At 33.7% G+C, this 16,654-nt stretch overlaps 2 protein-coding genes across 6 annotated transcripts in view; one reads left to right on the top strand and one right to left on the bottom strand.

Moving 5' to 3' along the window:
* The window catches only part of LOC117100941 (myosin-7-like), a 31,169-nt gene extending 17,855 nt beyond the window's left edge, over nt 1-13,314 (bottom strand). For 3 of the 4 annotated variants that reach the window (XM_033240784.1, XM_033240785.1, XM_033240786.1), the window contains exons 1-12: nt 13,082-13,314; nt 11,532-11,696; nt 8,634-8,684; nt 7,810-7,875; nt 6,586-6,702; nt 5,577-5,650; nt 4,768-4,881; nt 3,466-3,569; nt 2,401-2,508; nt 2,162-2,262; nt 1,846-1,959; nt 853-979 (exon numbers count right to left, since the gene is read on the bottom strand). In XM_033240784.1, coding sequence (XP_033096675.1) covers nt 853-979; nt 1,846-1,959; nt 2,162-2,262; nt 2,401-2,508; nt 3,466-3,569; nt 4,768-4,881; nt 5,577-5,650; nt 6,586-6,702; nt 7,810-7,875; nt 8,634-8,684; nt 11,532-11,696 — 1,141 coding nt within the window. In that variant the 5' untranslated portion in view covers nt 13,082-13,314. Of the gene's footprint in view, nt 1-852; nt 980-1,845; nt 1,960-2,161; nt 2,263-2,400; nt 2,509-3,465; nt 3,570-4,767; nt 4,882-5,576; nt 5,651-6,585; nt 6,703-7,786; nt 7,876-8,633; nt 8,685-11,531; nt 11,697-13,081 lie in introns of those variants that run through there. The other variant, XM_033240787.1, reaches the window with a different exon arrangement.
* Nucleotides 13,315-14,917: 1,603 nt separating this feature from the next.
* The window catches only part of LOC117100939, a 26,059-nt gene continuing 24,322 nt past the window's right edge, over nt 14,918-16,654 (top strand). Inside the window, exon 1 of one of the 2 annotated variants that reach the window (XM_033240781.1) lies at nt 14,918-15,069. The gene's annotated coding sequence lies outside the window, so the exon portion shown is untranslated. Of the gene's footprint in view, nt 15,070-15,094; nt 15,249-16,654 lie in introns of those variants that run through there. The other variant, XM_033240782.1, reaches the window with a different exon arrangement.

Here is a 16,654-nt window from a genome sequence, read left to right as displayed (position 1 = left end):
CATGCTATGCTGCTATTTTCCCCATTTACAATGTTAAACCAAAAACTTTTAATGATTTGGTGATGGTTTCTGCCTGAAAAATGCCCGAAATCATAACTTTTAAAGATTGATTTCTCAATTACTGTTCTTTAAACAGCTGTATGTTTAAACTCCTGTAACTTCATAATAAAATGTCAGATTTAATTGATTCTTTTACCATTTTATATCTCTCGTTTTATTTTTTAACCCTGTATTAATAACTAAAAATTGATTTTTGCGACGAGTGACTGGTTTGGTTTTTCTTTGCCATATATTATTACACATGGTGTACCAGAAGTTTAATTAATTTGTTATGATAATATTAATATCATAATATTTAAAAAATTTGCAGGATTTTTTTGTTATTGTTTTTCTTTTGTTTGTAAAATTTCTAATGATCACCATTAAAAATGTAAACAGTATCTAAATAAACTTTTAATATCAAAAACATAAGTACTTGTAGGTATGGATATTCAAGGGGACATGTATAAATGTATGGTTCACCATATAAATAATTTTTCAGATTTACACTTAAAGAATACAGAAAGCTGTTTGTGCAAGCTCAGTGGAATCCTGGATAGCAAGGTATGTATTACAAGAGCAATATCTCTAAAGTCAAGCACTCACTGTGTTGTACAACCGTCGCACAACGAATCCACCTGTGCCTCCGATGAGCGATAGACGACGTAACGCAGTCTGGTGATTGTCAGTGGCAGTCTGAACAGATCCTCATTAAAAAAGCAATCCGTTGGTTCCGCGCCATCGCGTGCGTCCGTCGTCACGTTGCCGTCACTTATAGTGAGTACCCAGCTTTGCATACAATAAAAGTCTTACCTTTCTGATCGTTAGCCTTTTCCCCCTCATTTAGTAACTGTTTCTCCTTTTCTTGTGCCTTTTTTAAAGCTGCAAGGACTTTTTCGTAACTTTCCTTTAATTCCTTTAATTTTTGCTTCAGTTCAGCCTGTAAAAAAATGAAACAGTCCAAGTATATCAAGCGGATTATTTCGGGAAAGTATGGTTTAATGGAAGTAACAGATGGTTCGCCCACATCCAAACGCCACCCCATCCCAACCAAAGAAATATAAATAAAATAAATAAAATGAAGCCAAATGTGGTATACCTTGAAGAGAAACTCATATTGTTCCTCTGAGAGAAAAGAAATATTTATCGTCATATAAAACATATAAAATAAAGTCATGAGGCAGACTCTATTCCCCTGACACTATCTAGTTAAATTAGATTTCAATATATACCATATACATCATTCCATTATTATAAAAAATGCAAATACTTCCGAATTTCAATGAGCAATATTGATGAGTTGTCAAGAAAGAAATTTATTAGCTATATCCCTCAATATATGTAAATAATGTATCTATTATACATTTGTGTATCTGTAACAGCAATAAAATATTAGAGTAAATGTAAATGCAATCTTGTCAGCCAATAGGCTGATATATATGGAGTTACAATTATTATGTATTTTAATCTTTTGTACTGTACTTTCATGTTGAGAGAAATTGTGTTATAGCATATTTAGATAGGCCATCACCTCCCACACGCTTTGATCTAAATAGCAAGGTTTTCAGATATTTGGGCTCACATTTTTTTCTATCATCCAAAATTAATATTATTAATATAAAAGTATTTATATATACATATACATATATCTATATAAAAATGTCTACTTGCAAAAACTTAATACATACATAAATGCAAGCCCAAGTGCCTCCCTCTTTACAAACTTACAAAATTTCTCAAAGTGGGCTTTTATTTCAAAACTTTTTTCTGTCACACTGAAGCTATTACACAAATACAATTGCTTACAATCTTCTGATTTTGTTTCTCAGTGAACTTCTCCATCGACTCCAGCCGTAGTGTCTTCTTCTTTAGTTCTTCATCAGCTCGCTCAGTTGCTTTATTGAGATGGTTAACATTGACCTTAAATAGATTTTTTTATGAAATGTTAATCCATTGACACTCGTAATTTTTGAAGACTTCTGAATGAATGGTAAATAAATTATTTCTCCATTAATTAAATTGTTTCTTCATTATGATTAGAATTAGTAGTATTATGGATAATTCATGTTATGCTTTTTAGAAATATGTTGTTATTGGTTCTGCAAATCAATTTGTTTCATACTTCAAGCTCCAAAATGTTTTGACTAAGAACACAGTTCTCTTGGTTTCGTCTCTCCATTGCAACACACATGAAATTGAACTGCTTTAAAGCATTCCGACACACTGAAATAAAAAAAAAACCATGTTAAAATAAAAATGCCTGTCAGTTTAAAGCATACCATTTGTCAATATTTTTCATGGTCAATGGACACTTTTTTTCTGACCATGTGACCTGGCCATCTGACCTGTTACCCTACTTACTATTTCTGTCGTTATTTGTCTTGGCCATTCGCCCCGCCTCTTCTAACGCTTTCTTAACTTCAACTGACGCAGCTTTCCAATTAGCAGCATCAGCCATCAACGCTTTTTCTAAAATAAAATCAATAACATTAAGAAATATTTATATTGCAATTAAAAACTAATTAATCAAGTGTGACAAATATCAAATTCTAATTAATTTATTTAAAAATAAACTCCACAGGTGGTCAAAGTGCGGCCCTACAGCAATTTTTTGCGGTCTGCGAAAATGAATTAAAAGCCCTATGTAAAAAGCAACATTAAAACTGAGAATAAAGTAATGTAAAAGCAGTGCTTGGAGGTTTTGGGAAGCACACTGGAAACATCAAAGTTTGGATGCAGCCCTTTGTGTTAAATCAAAAATTCACTTTGGCCCTCCGACCAATTTTTATGCCCACCCCTGCTTTACTCTAATATAAACCATCATTGGTAAGATTCTAATTACTTTTTTTCATTTACCACATCATTTCATCATCATTATCATTATTATTATTAATTTCATGATAAACATCATTATCCTTACTATTATTATTATTATTATTTTAAGTATTATCTTTATGATCATTCCATATTATTATTACTATTATTATTATTATTATAATTATCATTATTATTATTATACAGTAATTAATATTATTATTTATTCCAAAAAAATATATCTTGCAATTCAAAACAGTGCTTTAGTTTTCTGCTAAATTTCGTTTTTTTAAATCTTGATTTCAGATGCTGGGGTGACCGTGACATTTGTAAAGAGCAGAAACAGAGATTGCTCTCTGCTTCACCGCCTAAATCCACATTGGTTCAACTTACCACTATTTTGACTTAACAGTTGGGCACTGACAATTTTCTGACAAACGGTCCAAGGTCCCCGATAGACAGTAAAAAGTTCTGAGAGGAATTTTCTTGACAGGGGTCCCAATTCACCTCAGCCCATGTTTGGAGCAAATCTTTGAAACAGGCACTTATAAATGCCTGGAAATAGTAAAAATGGTTTTTAATAGCAGTGATCCCCTTGCCTATGTGACCTACCATTTAATGGGTCCTTATTATCCTTAGCCCTTGACCTGACCGCGTTTCTTCTACGCGTTGTCGCACTGACCGCCTCTGTCAGATCTACAGTTTCTGGTTCAACCCTAGGAATACATCAAAATTAGACAAACCCTGATCATAATCAATTCAAAATCTTAAGTCAGAAATTACAATTTATCATTACAGCAATGATGGTTACAAATTTCATACCTATCATGAATTTATTTATGTTTTTCTTTTCTTTTTCAACAATGTTATCTTTTAAAATACAATATGTATTTATTTACTCAAATATTTACAGCTTTCTAATAGATGGGCTGATCAGGCAAGAAACATCACAAAAAAAAACAGACAAGAAACATCACAAAAAATCAATTTCACAAGAAACAGATATATTTATCTTCAGTATGATTAATGTAAAAACTGAAAGGGACAATGTAAAAACAGAAAACAAGGAATATAATAATCAATCACAATCAATAATAATAAATTATAATAGCAGCCAATTGAAAATGAATTGCAATATTAAGTATAATAAGCTTGGAATTTTTTTTATATAATTTTCTTTAATTTTACAAATTTTACAATTGATCACAAGTTGATAAGTTGCTAACTGTTAGAATGTGTTAATTTTGTTACTTGTTACTTGTATAGGGCCTTTCTTTTCAGTTACGAAGTGCTGTAAGCGACTCTCCACAATAAATCAAAAACATCTCCCCAGAGTAAAGCTTGCAGGGGCAGATCCAGATGTCCAGCGCCTGTCTCTTATACACATCTAGATGTGTATAAGAGACAGGCATAGAACCAAACCCATGCAAATTGAGCTAACTTGACTAATGCAATTAAGCAGTAGAAAAATAAGAAAACAAACAAAACAATAAACAAATACGATTGAGAAAGGTGAGAGAACTATTGAAAAAGGTGTTTTAAGATGGCCTTTGAACTGCCTAACCGAAGCACAAGATCTGAGAGAATTAGGCAGACCATTCCAAATCGTCACAGTATGTGTGTAGATCATGTCTCAAATGTGTAGAAATAACTTGAAGGACGATTTAACGAATTTAATATAGCATCTCTTGTAATAATTGATGTAAATTATAGACATCATACATGTCAGAGTTTAAAAACTTTTATTGGCAAAACTCAATAAAACATACATGTTAAATACTTTATTATTATATTTTATTTATGATATAAATATATTTTTGGAACTTCAAAGAGTAAAACACAATTATACAGGGTATGAATTACAGTATTCTATCAATTATATTTTCTTAATTATATAAACTTAATTTTACTTACTCTTCATGTTCCATCGTGGCTAGTTCATTCATAGTCTCAAACATTTCTCTGCTAAGTACTTTGAACTTCTCTACAATTTTCTTGACATGTTTCTTATGGTCGTTCACAGCAACACTGCACGAAAATTTAAAGAGGGTCAAAGTGTGCGGCATCCACAAACTACCACAACATTATGGTAATGGCTGTGGGAATTCTCAATCCTCGGACCACGTCTAAAAAACGGACTGTGGGCTTGCATTTACTCAAAAATAAACGATGTGTGAATTTGTTATGTAAATAGTCTGATTTTCTCATGAATCAATCAAAGATATTTAATTTTTTTTATTCCCATTCATTTATGAAATTTGCTCACATCAGCTCTAACTGTGGTGGGGCCGCTTGTTAATGTCGATTGACCTTTGATATGGGCATGCACAGTTGAAACTACAAAGTAGATTATTTCAAAATACTGTACCTATAATTTCTTAATCACTTGAGATAAACATATTTTTAAAATGTACTGTATATTCTTGCATATAAGGCGATCCGTGTATAAGACGAACCCCGAGTTTGACAAGATTTTCGATACCATCCACTGGGACCAAGCCTGCATTTAGCATTCTAATTACCATATTAAGTCGAAGGTCAGGCTTCATTTCTCTAGTAAATTTGCGCATTACAGATGAATCACACATAAGCCAAACATGATTTTAAAAATCAAAAAGTTTGAATGTTTTCCGTATAAAGATGACCCGCTGTTTTCGATCGCAATTTGCTATTTAAAGACTTGTCTTATATGTCAGAATATACAGTAGTATATTACTTCTTACATAATACTTCTTTCCATTAATGTTACTTCATTATTCTTCTTTATTATTTCTTCATCACTAACGATTATTTTTTCCTGCAAAAATATTTTTAAAAAAATCAAACAATTTTAATACATTATCATATGAATGAAAAAATATATATTAAAGTAACAATAATAATAATAATAATAATTATTATTATTATTATATAATAATGATGATGATAATGATTATAATTTATAATAATAATAATAATTATTATTATTATTATTATTATTATATAATAATAATGATGATGATAATGATTATAATTTATAACACACCTAAATATATCTTTGTCATTTGATTGGTGGATTTTGTATCATGTGACATTGGCTACTGACACCATTTCGTCACTTATCATGAAAATTTAGTTCCATCTGTGAATTTTATGTTTCCTTATACAATGTTTTCATTGGTTCAAAGAATATGAACTGTTCCATTCAGAAGAAAGGTAGACCATATTTTTTTTTCACTTTGCTCTGTCTTGTTAAATGGAAGTCAATCTTTCAACTCATGAACATATCCTTCCCATTGCACTCATAAACAATCATTATTTGTATAATGAATGCGCTGCTATCCACAGCATTTATTTTGTCCAATATACATTAAAAATACATAGAAATTGTTTTTTGTACACTACAGATTCTTTTAAGAGAGTACTGTACGAAACATCAAGACAACACAAAAACATCATTACGGGAAAATAATAAATAATAAATAAATAAATAATTATACAGTAGTTCCTCAGGTATAGGCCAACCTTGGGTATAATAAGCCCATCCCCTACTTTATTCCCAATTTTATGTAGTAGCCTTTCCTTGGGCAAAAGCCCAGGATGGGACTTTTACATACGGCCTGCGTATTGTTCGGTATTCAGGTACAGGGCAGAGGTATGACTCTATGGAGTGACTGTTCTAGTTATTATTGTCATTATATTGATGTAGTATCTAAAAGACTATCAAAATGAATGGAACAGATAGACAATTACCACAGTTGTCTGTACATCATACATCCAGTCACTAAACTCATCTATCAGCATTTCTCGACGTAGACAGGTCTGACCATACTCGTGGATAGTGTCCAAGATTGTACGCTTATGTAACATCTGAATTTTTAGAAAAAATGCAGATTAATATTATGCTCTCACTTCATTTATTAGTGTATCATCATTACCATCATCAAAATACTTGTGATTGAAGACCTGGGTCACTATACTTTGATTGGTTTTGTCACAATCATCACCCCGGAGATTCAACCACTAATGTAACATTAACCACTGTTGTAACAAAAATCAACTACTGTTGTAACATTAACCACTATTGTAACAGAAATCAACCACTGTTGCAATAATTCAGTAACCATTGTTACAACGATGTAACCACTGTTGTGTCGTTTAATTTTTAATAGTTATTTGATAGGCATCAAGCTACCGTAATATGACTTGTATGTTTTTTAATGTCGAAACTAACTTCCAAACCAAATATTTTTGAATAAAACAACGAGAAACAAAGAGTAAGCAATGTACTTATTTTCAAATCCGTTTTGCATTTTATATTATAAAAAAAAAATTAACGTATTACAGTACACTACTATCCTCCCATCATGGCGAAAAGGTTTTTTATAATCCTTGTGATTGTGATTTTTAAAAAACAAAATTACAAATAAGAATAATGTCTTACTGTACATTGTAAGGTCACCAATTTGTGACATTATACTACGATAAATTAAGAAAGCACAATGTCACCGGGAACGTCACAGTACAAGCTTTTAATTCAAAGTGAAGTTATAAATTTTGGAATTTTTGCCTGAAAAATTCCCCGATCAAGATGTATTCCAAGCATCATGAGTATATTCAAACGAGCATTTTTCACAGTAGAACGAGTAGAACGTAAACCATTTTAATTAGTCCCATTGAACAGGGGCGGATCCAGATTTTTTCAAACGGGGGGAGGGACATTTGAATTCTCTACTGACGGGGCTTCCCCTATGAGGGGCTATAGCACCCCAGCCCCCCTCTGGCGCCACCACTGCCCCAGTCTTGAAGTTTTCCACCCAGTCTTAAGCTAATTTCATGGCTGCACCCTCCACCCACCTTTATTATCCCCTTTGCCCATCCTTAAAATCCACTCTTATTATTTAAAGTTCACCCAACCTCAAAATGTCCATCACCAGAGAAACACAAAACCTACTGTGTATTTTTTTATTAACATACTTCTTCTCGTTTCTGTTTTGTGTTGAATCCGGGTGGTCTCCTCTGACGAAGTTCCTCCATTGCAATCTGTGAAATCAAATAACAATATAATGAAGCTGCTTTAATCCTTATGGGACACTAAGGCCTACTCTCCATACAGATCAGTGGGAATGAGCTAAGGTATAGTCGAAACCAAATGCTCTACCAATCTTTCTTTCTTTGGCTACTTTTCAATGTTGTGGGGGATTGTCAGTCCCCCTGACAACGAGTATGTTTACCTTCCCAGCGTTTGCCAGTACCCACATCTACTTTTGGGTAGAGAGAGGAAAAACGCAAATAACGTGTTTTGCCCAGGGCAGCCAATAGGAGAAAATTGTAACTCTTGGGTAGAGAGAGGAAAAACGTTGATAACGTGTTTTGCCCAGGGCAGGCACCAATAGGAGAAAATTGTAACTCTTGGGTAGAGAGAGGAAAAACGTTGATAACGTGTTTTGCCCAGGGCTGCCAAGAGGGGAAAATTGTAACAGGGGCAAGGGTTGGTGTGGTTCCCCAAGTTACAAGCGCGAAGTGCGAGAAAGATTGTGCCAAAGGGAAAACAATTGTTTTGTTTTTTTTTCTGTCAATCTGGAGGGGCCTTTAAAAATATATTGAAAAAAAAAACAATGCTACCTGCAATTTCTATGGGCCCCTGATAAGCTTGGGCCCCAAGGATCTTTCCCCCTGCACCCTCTCGGTGGCACTGGTCTTGCCAACCTCTAGGTCGGAAGACCGAGCCACAACCATTGTGATAATATACAGTAAAGCCAAATGTTGTTACAGATTAAATAATTGAAATTATGACTCACTTCAGATGGTGTGGCAAGAATGTTGGTATTGATACCATAATGAGCAAGAGCCTGAAAGACAAAAATTAACATAAATATAAAAAAATGAATCATATTATCACCATCAAATATCAGATCATCATAAATGTCATCATCACCATCATCAATTACTGTCATCTTTGTCATTATCAAACATCAATCATCATCATCATTGTTCTTCCTACTCATCATGATGTTCATCATATTACCAACTCCATCATCATCTTATCTTTTAATCATCATATCATCATCTTAACGTTCATCACCATCATATTCAACTAATTATCAACACCACCATATTATTATCACCATCACTACATCATAATTGTTGTCATCATTACACATACCATTATCATCATCACCAGCATCATTATCATCATCTTTCATCAAAATCAAATTTTATCCAGGGCCGGCGAACGTTTTTCAAAGTGGGGGAGGCCCCACTTATAAGCAGGCGCGTAACAGGGGTCTTGGGATGGGGGGGGGGGGCGGCAAAGGTAATAATTTTCCCGGTTAGTAATTTATGACTTCATCTAGATGCTTGGTGTGATACCCCACCACACACCACCCAGGGCTTAATTTATTATTAATATAGGCCACACACGTGTGTTTGAAACTAAATATAAGCATTTTCATCGTGGTTTTATTTATTACAATCATAGGCCTATTCTTTCACCATCGTAACACATTGAGACCCTTCTTTTAGGTAAAACGATTATCTCAAATTCTCTTTCTTGGGTTTGGGACTATTATGTTTTAAAATAACTTGGAAGGCAAAGGAGGGCAAGCACAAGCTGTAAGTCAAAGAAATGCGTGCGCAGCGCGCGAAAAATTTTTGTGTTTTTAATTCTAATTTTGTCGGAATTGATCAAAACTCCCTAAAATGTGCAATTTTTAAAGGAAATTGGCCTACCTCAACAAGAAATGCTCCTATGTTATATATGGCCACACTGGTTTTTTAAACTGAATATAAGCATTTTCCTTATGGCTTTATTTATTACAAACATATTCTTTCAACATCATTACACATTGAGGCCCTTCTTTTAGGTAAAACGATCTATCTTAAATTTTCTTTCTTGAGTTTGGGACTATGTGTTATAACTTAAAGGCAAAGGAGAGCAAGCAGAAAAAAAATTGTGTTTTTTTAATTCTAATTTCATCGGAATTGATCAAAACTCCCTAAAATGTGTAATTTTTAGAGGAAATTGGCCTACCTCAACAAGAAATGCTCCTATGTTAAATATGGCCACACTGGTTTTTTAAACTGAATATAAGCATTTTCCTTATGGCTTTATTTATTACAAACATATTCTTTCAACATCATTACACATTGAGGCCCTTCTTTTAGGTAAAACGATCTATCTTAAATTTTCTTTCTTGAGTTTGGGACTATGTGTTATAACTTAGAAGGCAAAGGAAAGCAAGCAGAAGCTTTAACATCAAAAAATGCATGCGAAGTGCGCGAAAAATTTTTGTTTTTTTAATTCTAATTTCGTCAGAATTGATCAAAAACTGTGCAATTTTTTAGAGGAAACTGGCCTACCTCAACAAAATATGCGATTTAAAATTTGAGATTTTCAGGCACTTTCCCGGGTGAAAAGGGCATTCAATGGGGAAAGATTTTCCACAGATAGATATTTTCTCCTTGTCATTAAAAAATACTTGTCCACCATTTAGAAATCAACATTTTCCGAACCTCCCTTTCTCTGGGTTCATTAATTCATCATAATAATTTTCAAGAGGTGAACACAGATAATTTTTTCCCATTGTTATTACAGTAATTAGGCCTTATGTGTGTATACATACATAAAAAAAGATTGAATAAGTTGCATACGTAGTTTTTCCATGAATCAATAAATCCCAAAAAGAAAGGGGGGGGGGAGGTCCTGTGGTTCTTCCCCGGGAAAATTTTGATTCCTAGGTGGCGGGAAATGAGCTTTTCCGACTTCTGTGGTGTCTTTTAATGACTTTTAAATTCTTCAAAATTCAAGGTTCCCCCACCCCTTGAAAATGATTCAATTAATCAATGAACTCCAAAGATAAAGGTGGTCCGGGTTTCCCCCGGAAATATTTCGATTTCTAGATGGCGGGAGATGAGCTTTCCTGACTTCTAAAATGTCTTTTAATGACTTTTAAAGCTCTTCAAATTTTTTTGAGGGTTTTCCCCTCTTGAAATAGGTCAGGTAAATTTTTCTCATTTTTTATTTTATGTGTGTATACATACATAAACAAATGAGTAGTTGCATGCGTATTCTTTTTTCCATGAATCGATCAATCCCAAAAGAAAGGGTGGTCCGGGGGTTCTCCCCAGGGAAAATTTTGATTCCTAGATGGCGGGAATTGAGCTTTCCCGACATAATTGTTTTAATGAATTTTATGTTCTTCAAAATTCGAATTTTCTAATAGCAAAAAAAAAAAAAAAGAAAAAAAAAGAAATCAGCTCACGGGTCCTGAAAAAGTAGGTCTAGAATTCTTTTCTTTTTGCCCTTTTTTTGTTGCCCAAGGGAGGGGTAAGGACCAATGACCCCCCTCCCCCAGATCCGCCAATATGAATTGCAAGAAAATGTAACTCGGTCGGGTATTGGATAAACATTCTGTTTCCCATCCTTCTCCTCCTTCTTCCCTCCTTCTTTTTTTGCATTTCCGATCATACAAAAATCTCCAGACATTATATATTTTTCGCCAAAAAGTGGGGGGGCCCGGGGCCCCCCGCTTCCGCCGGCCATGTTATCAAAGCAATAATATAATTGTGTTTATCATTAACAAGGGTTAGAAAAAACAACTATAACATATAGCTACACTTATTTATAGTTTTCACTAAAGCCAAAACTAAAGCCTATTGTTTTTCTGCCAAATAATTAATTGCGTTATCAAAATTACCTTTTTAACTCTATCATGTATTACTGCAAGTTGTGTTTGCGCATTTTCTTGGATTCTTCGTCTTTGTTCGAGATCAATGCTTTGAAAGATCTCTCTGACGTCTTTATCAACTTCAAAATGGTAGCTTCCTACTTTCTGGACATTCATCTCCTCTTTATTCGACATCTTCATATATTCATGCAAAATTTAAATTAAAAAAAAATTGTAATAAGCATTCCATTTAGTCAATCGATATGATTTTCCAATGAATTTTGACAATCTAACCAACAAACCAATCAATCATTAATCAATCAATTAACAAGACTGACCCAGGAATTGACCCAACAAACTGACTAACTATATCAATTGATCACTCAATAAATCAACAGTTAACTGGTACGGTCAATTAAGAAAATCAAACAAATATTTAACAGAACTGATCTACCTATAAATTAGTAGCCAATTAGTTGATCAGTTGTCAATCAATCAATCATCAAACACCCAGATTAACCAATCAATCAGTAAAAAACCGTAAAACCTTGATTAGAAGCCCAATGGGCTTAGCCCATCTGAAGTTCGCCAAAAATAAAAAGAAGCCCTGGATTTGAGGTTTATGGTAGCTTAATCAGTCAATTAGCAAAGCAATCAATCAAACCAATTTGACCAACCAAATGAATTGACCAATCAAATGAATTCACCAATCAAATGAATTCACCAATCAATAAACAATTAGTCAGGGGACACTGTGGTCTACCATAAAACAATGGCCACATGCGACTGGTCATTCTTCGTTAAACCACGCCCACCTGCGCAGTCGTAAAATCCTACTCAACGAAGACGACCAGTCGAATAGAAAACTGGTAAATACTCGACAAAACAAAATGGCTGTATAGTTACCGCGATACACGTAATCAAGATTGCTTCAACTTGTGGTAGTATGTGTTTTTCGTAAAAAAAATATTTTCATCCAGTTTTTTTAATTCTGTTAGCCTACAATTATTTTTTGACTCCATGTGGGTAAATATTATAATTTTTATTTTATGAAATTTAATCTAAATTATATTAACGCAAATGTTGTTTATAAACTCATCAATCGGCCATGTATTTTTTTGGGTTTACATTAATTTTCTTTGTCAACGAAGTCTATTTAACGAACCAGTCGAATGAAAATAATACTTAACGAAAATTCGTACTCAACGAAATGAACCAGTCGAATAAGTCAAATAATAAAAGAAAATCTAATAATAGGATAATAGTAATAGCAGGCCTGTACAAATTTGATGTAGACATTAAACATACTGATTGTTGTGATCTACTTCTGGTCAATGAGTCCGGGAAATCCCCTTTTAACAAAGCGGACTCGACTTGTTGTATACAGTGTCCCGCGGTATCTGAGTCTGACCACAGACCTTCCACAAAAAACATGCAGGGAGAAAGAACAAGAAAATGACTCCTCCAACATGGTTTTATGCCCACGAGTCCGGGACCTAGGCTAGAGCTAAATCTAGGGCCTAGGCTGTGTACTACGTTTGGTCTCTGGTCCTTCTTGTCTGAGGGCGACTTAAACTCACCTTTTGCTTGTTAGGCCATGATGGCTAATATCTTTCTATATCAAAAAATAACAATTTTACGTAAAAGACCACTGTGGGACGTTGTGATTCATTCTCTGATGATGTGCCACAAAAGAATGAAATAAGGTGCGTAACCATGGCTTTGGATATTGTTGGGGCAACATCAAAAAGTCACACGCGTAGCGCGTGTGTATCTAATTCCTGCTCATCAGAGCGAATCAACGCTTAAAATACACAGCGATTCACGCCTTATCACGCTTCAGTGACTATGAATTATTTTGGTTGGTTGAAGCAAATTCGCGAATGATAGGAAGTTTTCATTTTCAATATGGGGGAGTGAGAAATTTATTTTGTATGTACGAGATGGTGTACAAGTGATTGTAAGTGTCGTAAATAAATTTCCGTATTATATGAAACGGAAAAAAAATCATGTAGATAGGTACATTTTCCTACAAATAATATATGCCATAACAGTACTGTATACGAATGCAAAAAGAATGGTTTTATTGTAAGCAAATGTTTTAGCGCCTCGAGGTTGTGTCAACGTGAGGCGCTATATAAATCCAGAATTATTATTATTATTATTTTAGACATACACAAATATAATAAAGAACTAAAGGGGAACAATAGTATTGACAATTATATATATAAAAACATGATAGGCCTATCACTCTCAGAGAGTAGTAAATACGGAGCAAAATCCTATTTCATTATTTTGATGGGATGTACCGGTACTGATTTTAAAACAACTAAAGACCATGACACAGAAAGATGTTCCATCTGAACAAAAACAGTACAAATATAGTGTAATACCGTGTACTACAACAGGGTATCATGTACGCAGACTAAATATAATAACTAGGCACACAACAATTAATGCTCCAGTTTCTGGCAGGTTTTATTTCATACCTCACATTACCAACCAAAGAGTATGCTCTTTGATCTAACTGATAACTAGTACATGTGCTACTCAACCTCTTGGGGTCACTGGTATTATGTGTAATCATAGAGAAATATTTTCTTTCTTTATGGTGTAATGCTGTTACTAAATAATACTACTGTATATCGCAATACTATTACTATATATAGCAGGTCTAATTAAAAAAAAAAAAGTACAATTAAGCAACAAATCATAATATAGAAGAAATATGTATAGGTGTAATTTTTTTTTTGCCCTACCTGACGTGGAAATGTACCGAATACTCAGTACATTTGAAAACAACTGCGAAAAAAATCGCAAGTTGGATAGAAGAAATACTTTAGAAAAGAAAAAGGTATAAACAGATCGAAGAGGCAAATAACAAAATACGAGACTATTATACATTATTTGTCTGTAATAGCAAACCATGCTTCTTTCATTTTTATTTTTTTTTTGTCGTGTTGGTCTTTTTTTTTTTTTGTTATTTCATTTCTTTCCATTCAGAACATTTAACTGTTTCAAAAAAATGATTGAATGTTTGCTGTTCTTATTCATGTCTTTTATTAGGCCTATGTCTTTCATGTTTGTGACGTTTTGGCAAAATTATGGTATCAAATTGTTTCTTTGTGTTTGTTGATTGGTAATCCAACAAATCTATTGCGGTAAGGGATTTTCGTGCATACTTACTTACTTCTAACTTCATATTTAATTAAGTAAGGCAGATCTTTACTTGCAAGTAAAGTGCGTATCTGACTTTTTATATCGAAATCATATAATCGTAAAGAAATCTTCATATATTATTATTACTATTAATTTTTTTTTTGCCTACCTATTTTGTAAGTGGAACAGTCTAGACGTCATAAATAATTGAAATAATTCATCCCAGCATGCGCACACAAATGGTTTGTGTTAATGAATGTTCTTCCGGTTCGGTGTGCTTACTCTGAACATAGATAAGCCCTTAGACAATGACTCAATTCTAGAATACAGCTTCTCAGCTTGGTCCGTAAACGGAACGTGTATTACTATGGTTTTATATCCTTCGTTAAATACTTCAGCCATGCGAAAGGTACGGTAGCTTCGCTTCGGTTCATTATATCGTAGTTGCTGTGATTTGTGGGTTTGATTGTTTTTGATTGAGTGGAATAAATGGTTGACTTTTTCGAGCGAGTCGGATCTGATTTGTCTCGAAGAATAAATCTGTCACTTGTGTAGGGGTTGAAGACAGTTAGTGCGTGGTGTGGATCGGTAGGTAGTCAGCTAGCTAGCTGACATGCATGTACTATAATACTAATAGGCAGATAGTTGTTATAATATAGTGATACTTAAAGTTGTACAAAATGTTTGTGTAATTGTTCGTAAATGAAATATATTTGAAGTTAGATATGCAAGTTAAGATGCTGTGTGTCATAGATTAGGGATGACACGTGTGGTGTGATTACCTACTAGGCCTATTACTACATTCTATGTTCGAATTTTTCACTTTATAGTACAGTATTATCTTTTGCCAAGTTATTTCTACCACCAGTCTACAGCTCGTCTATACATAGGCTTGAACTATCTTACCCATCAAATCCCAGGCCTACCTTTTGAATAGAGAGCAATATATTGTATTGAAATAAACAACAAGGTATGGATGATGAAACCACAGGACAATTGTAGTTCACCATTTGTTGTTATCGGTCACACCATCATGAGGGACTGGACATGGATACGATGTCTGTCATCGTTAGATCGCACATGATTCCAATCATCCACATAAAAAATTGAATATTAATCTGTAATTTATAAAGCATGGTTGTGAAGTGGTCAGTTCATATTATTAATAACTTTTTACTGACTATTTTTGTTCCATTTTATTTTGCTATACAAATTGTGAAGCCAGGCTGTAGTAAGGCCTGTGCGGGGAATAATCCTCCACACAAAAATTTCAGAAATTTTTTAAGGCCGATTTCCTCTTTGATTTTGCCGAAAATTAGGCTTTGACCTAATCTTAATAAATAACCAATGCACTATGCAGTAAGTTACGATTCTGCGCACCTATTTTCTTAACGATTTTTTGCGCAAATTTGAGCTAGTTTTTGAGGTATCATCCGCATTTAAAATATTTGATAGTATGATTGTGATGCAAATGAACTTCTGTTTGACTTCATGATTTGTTTGATGTCCTGTTGTTGGAGAATTTGACAAATATTAATATTGTAGGTAATACACTGATAAATAGGGAAATTACTTGTACTGTATGTTTCTTAAATCATGGAGGTAATAATAGGCCTACAGAATATCCTTGCTTAAATTTGTACAATGTGAAGTATGGGGCCTTTTTTTAAAGCCCCATTCCCGGCAAAATTTCAGTTTTTAAGAAAAATCTAATTTTTGTATAATGATAAAGATTTATAAATATAATACGGAATTGCTAGTTTAAATGAATTTAGACATTCCTAAGAATGAAAAAAATGTAAAATAAGACTGAAATTTGATTTTTTGTGTTCCACACAAAAAATAAATGCGGATGAATTTTTCATGTTGATTTTGCGATAGGTCGTGAGAAGAAATATCGTAGGTGCCGAAAACATTAGCCTATCCAATGCTGCTAGGCTAGGCCTAGCCTTACCTCGATTTAGGTTCTGTTATCACACATAAAAATGGCCGAC

Source organism: Anneissia japonica, unplaced genomic scaffold, assembly GCF_011630105.1.
Source record: "Anneissia japonica isolate Jap-2015-1 unplaced genomic scaffold, ASM1163010v1 scaffold287793_len260017_cov185, whole genome shotgun sequence".
NCBI lineage: Eukaryota > Metazoa > Echinodermata > Crinoidea > Comatulida > Comatulidae > Anneissia > Anneissia japonica.
Note: the sequence above shows the minus strand (reverse complement) of the source record. Positions and strands in the feature narration are given on the sequence as shown.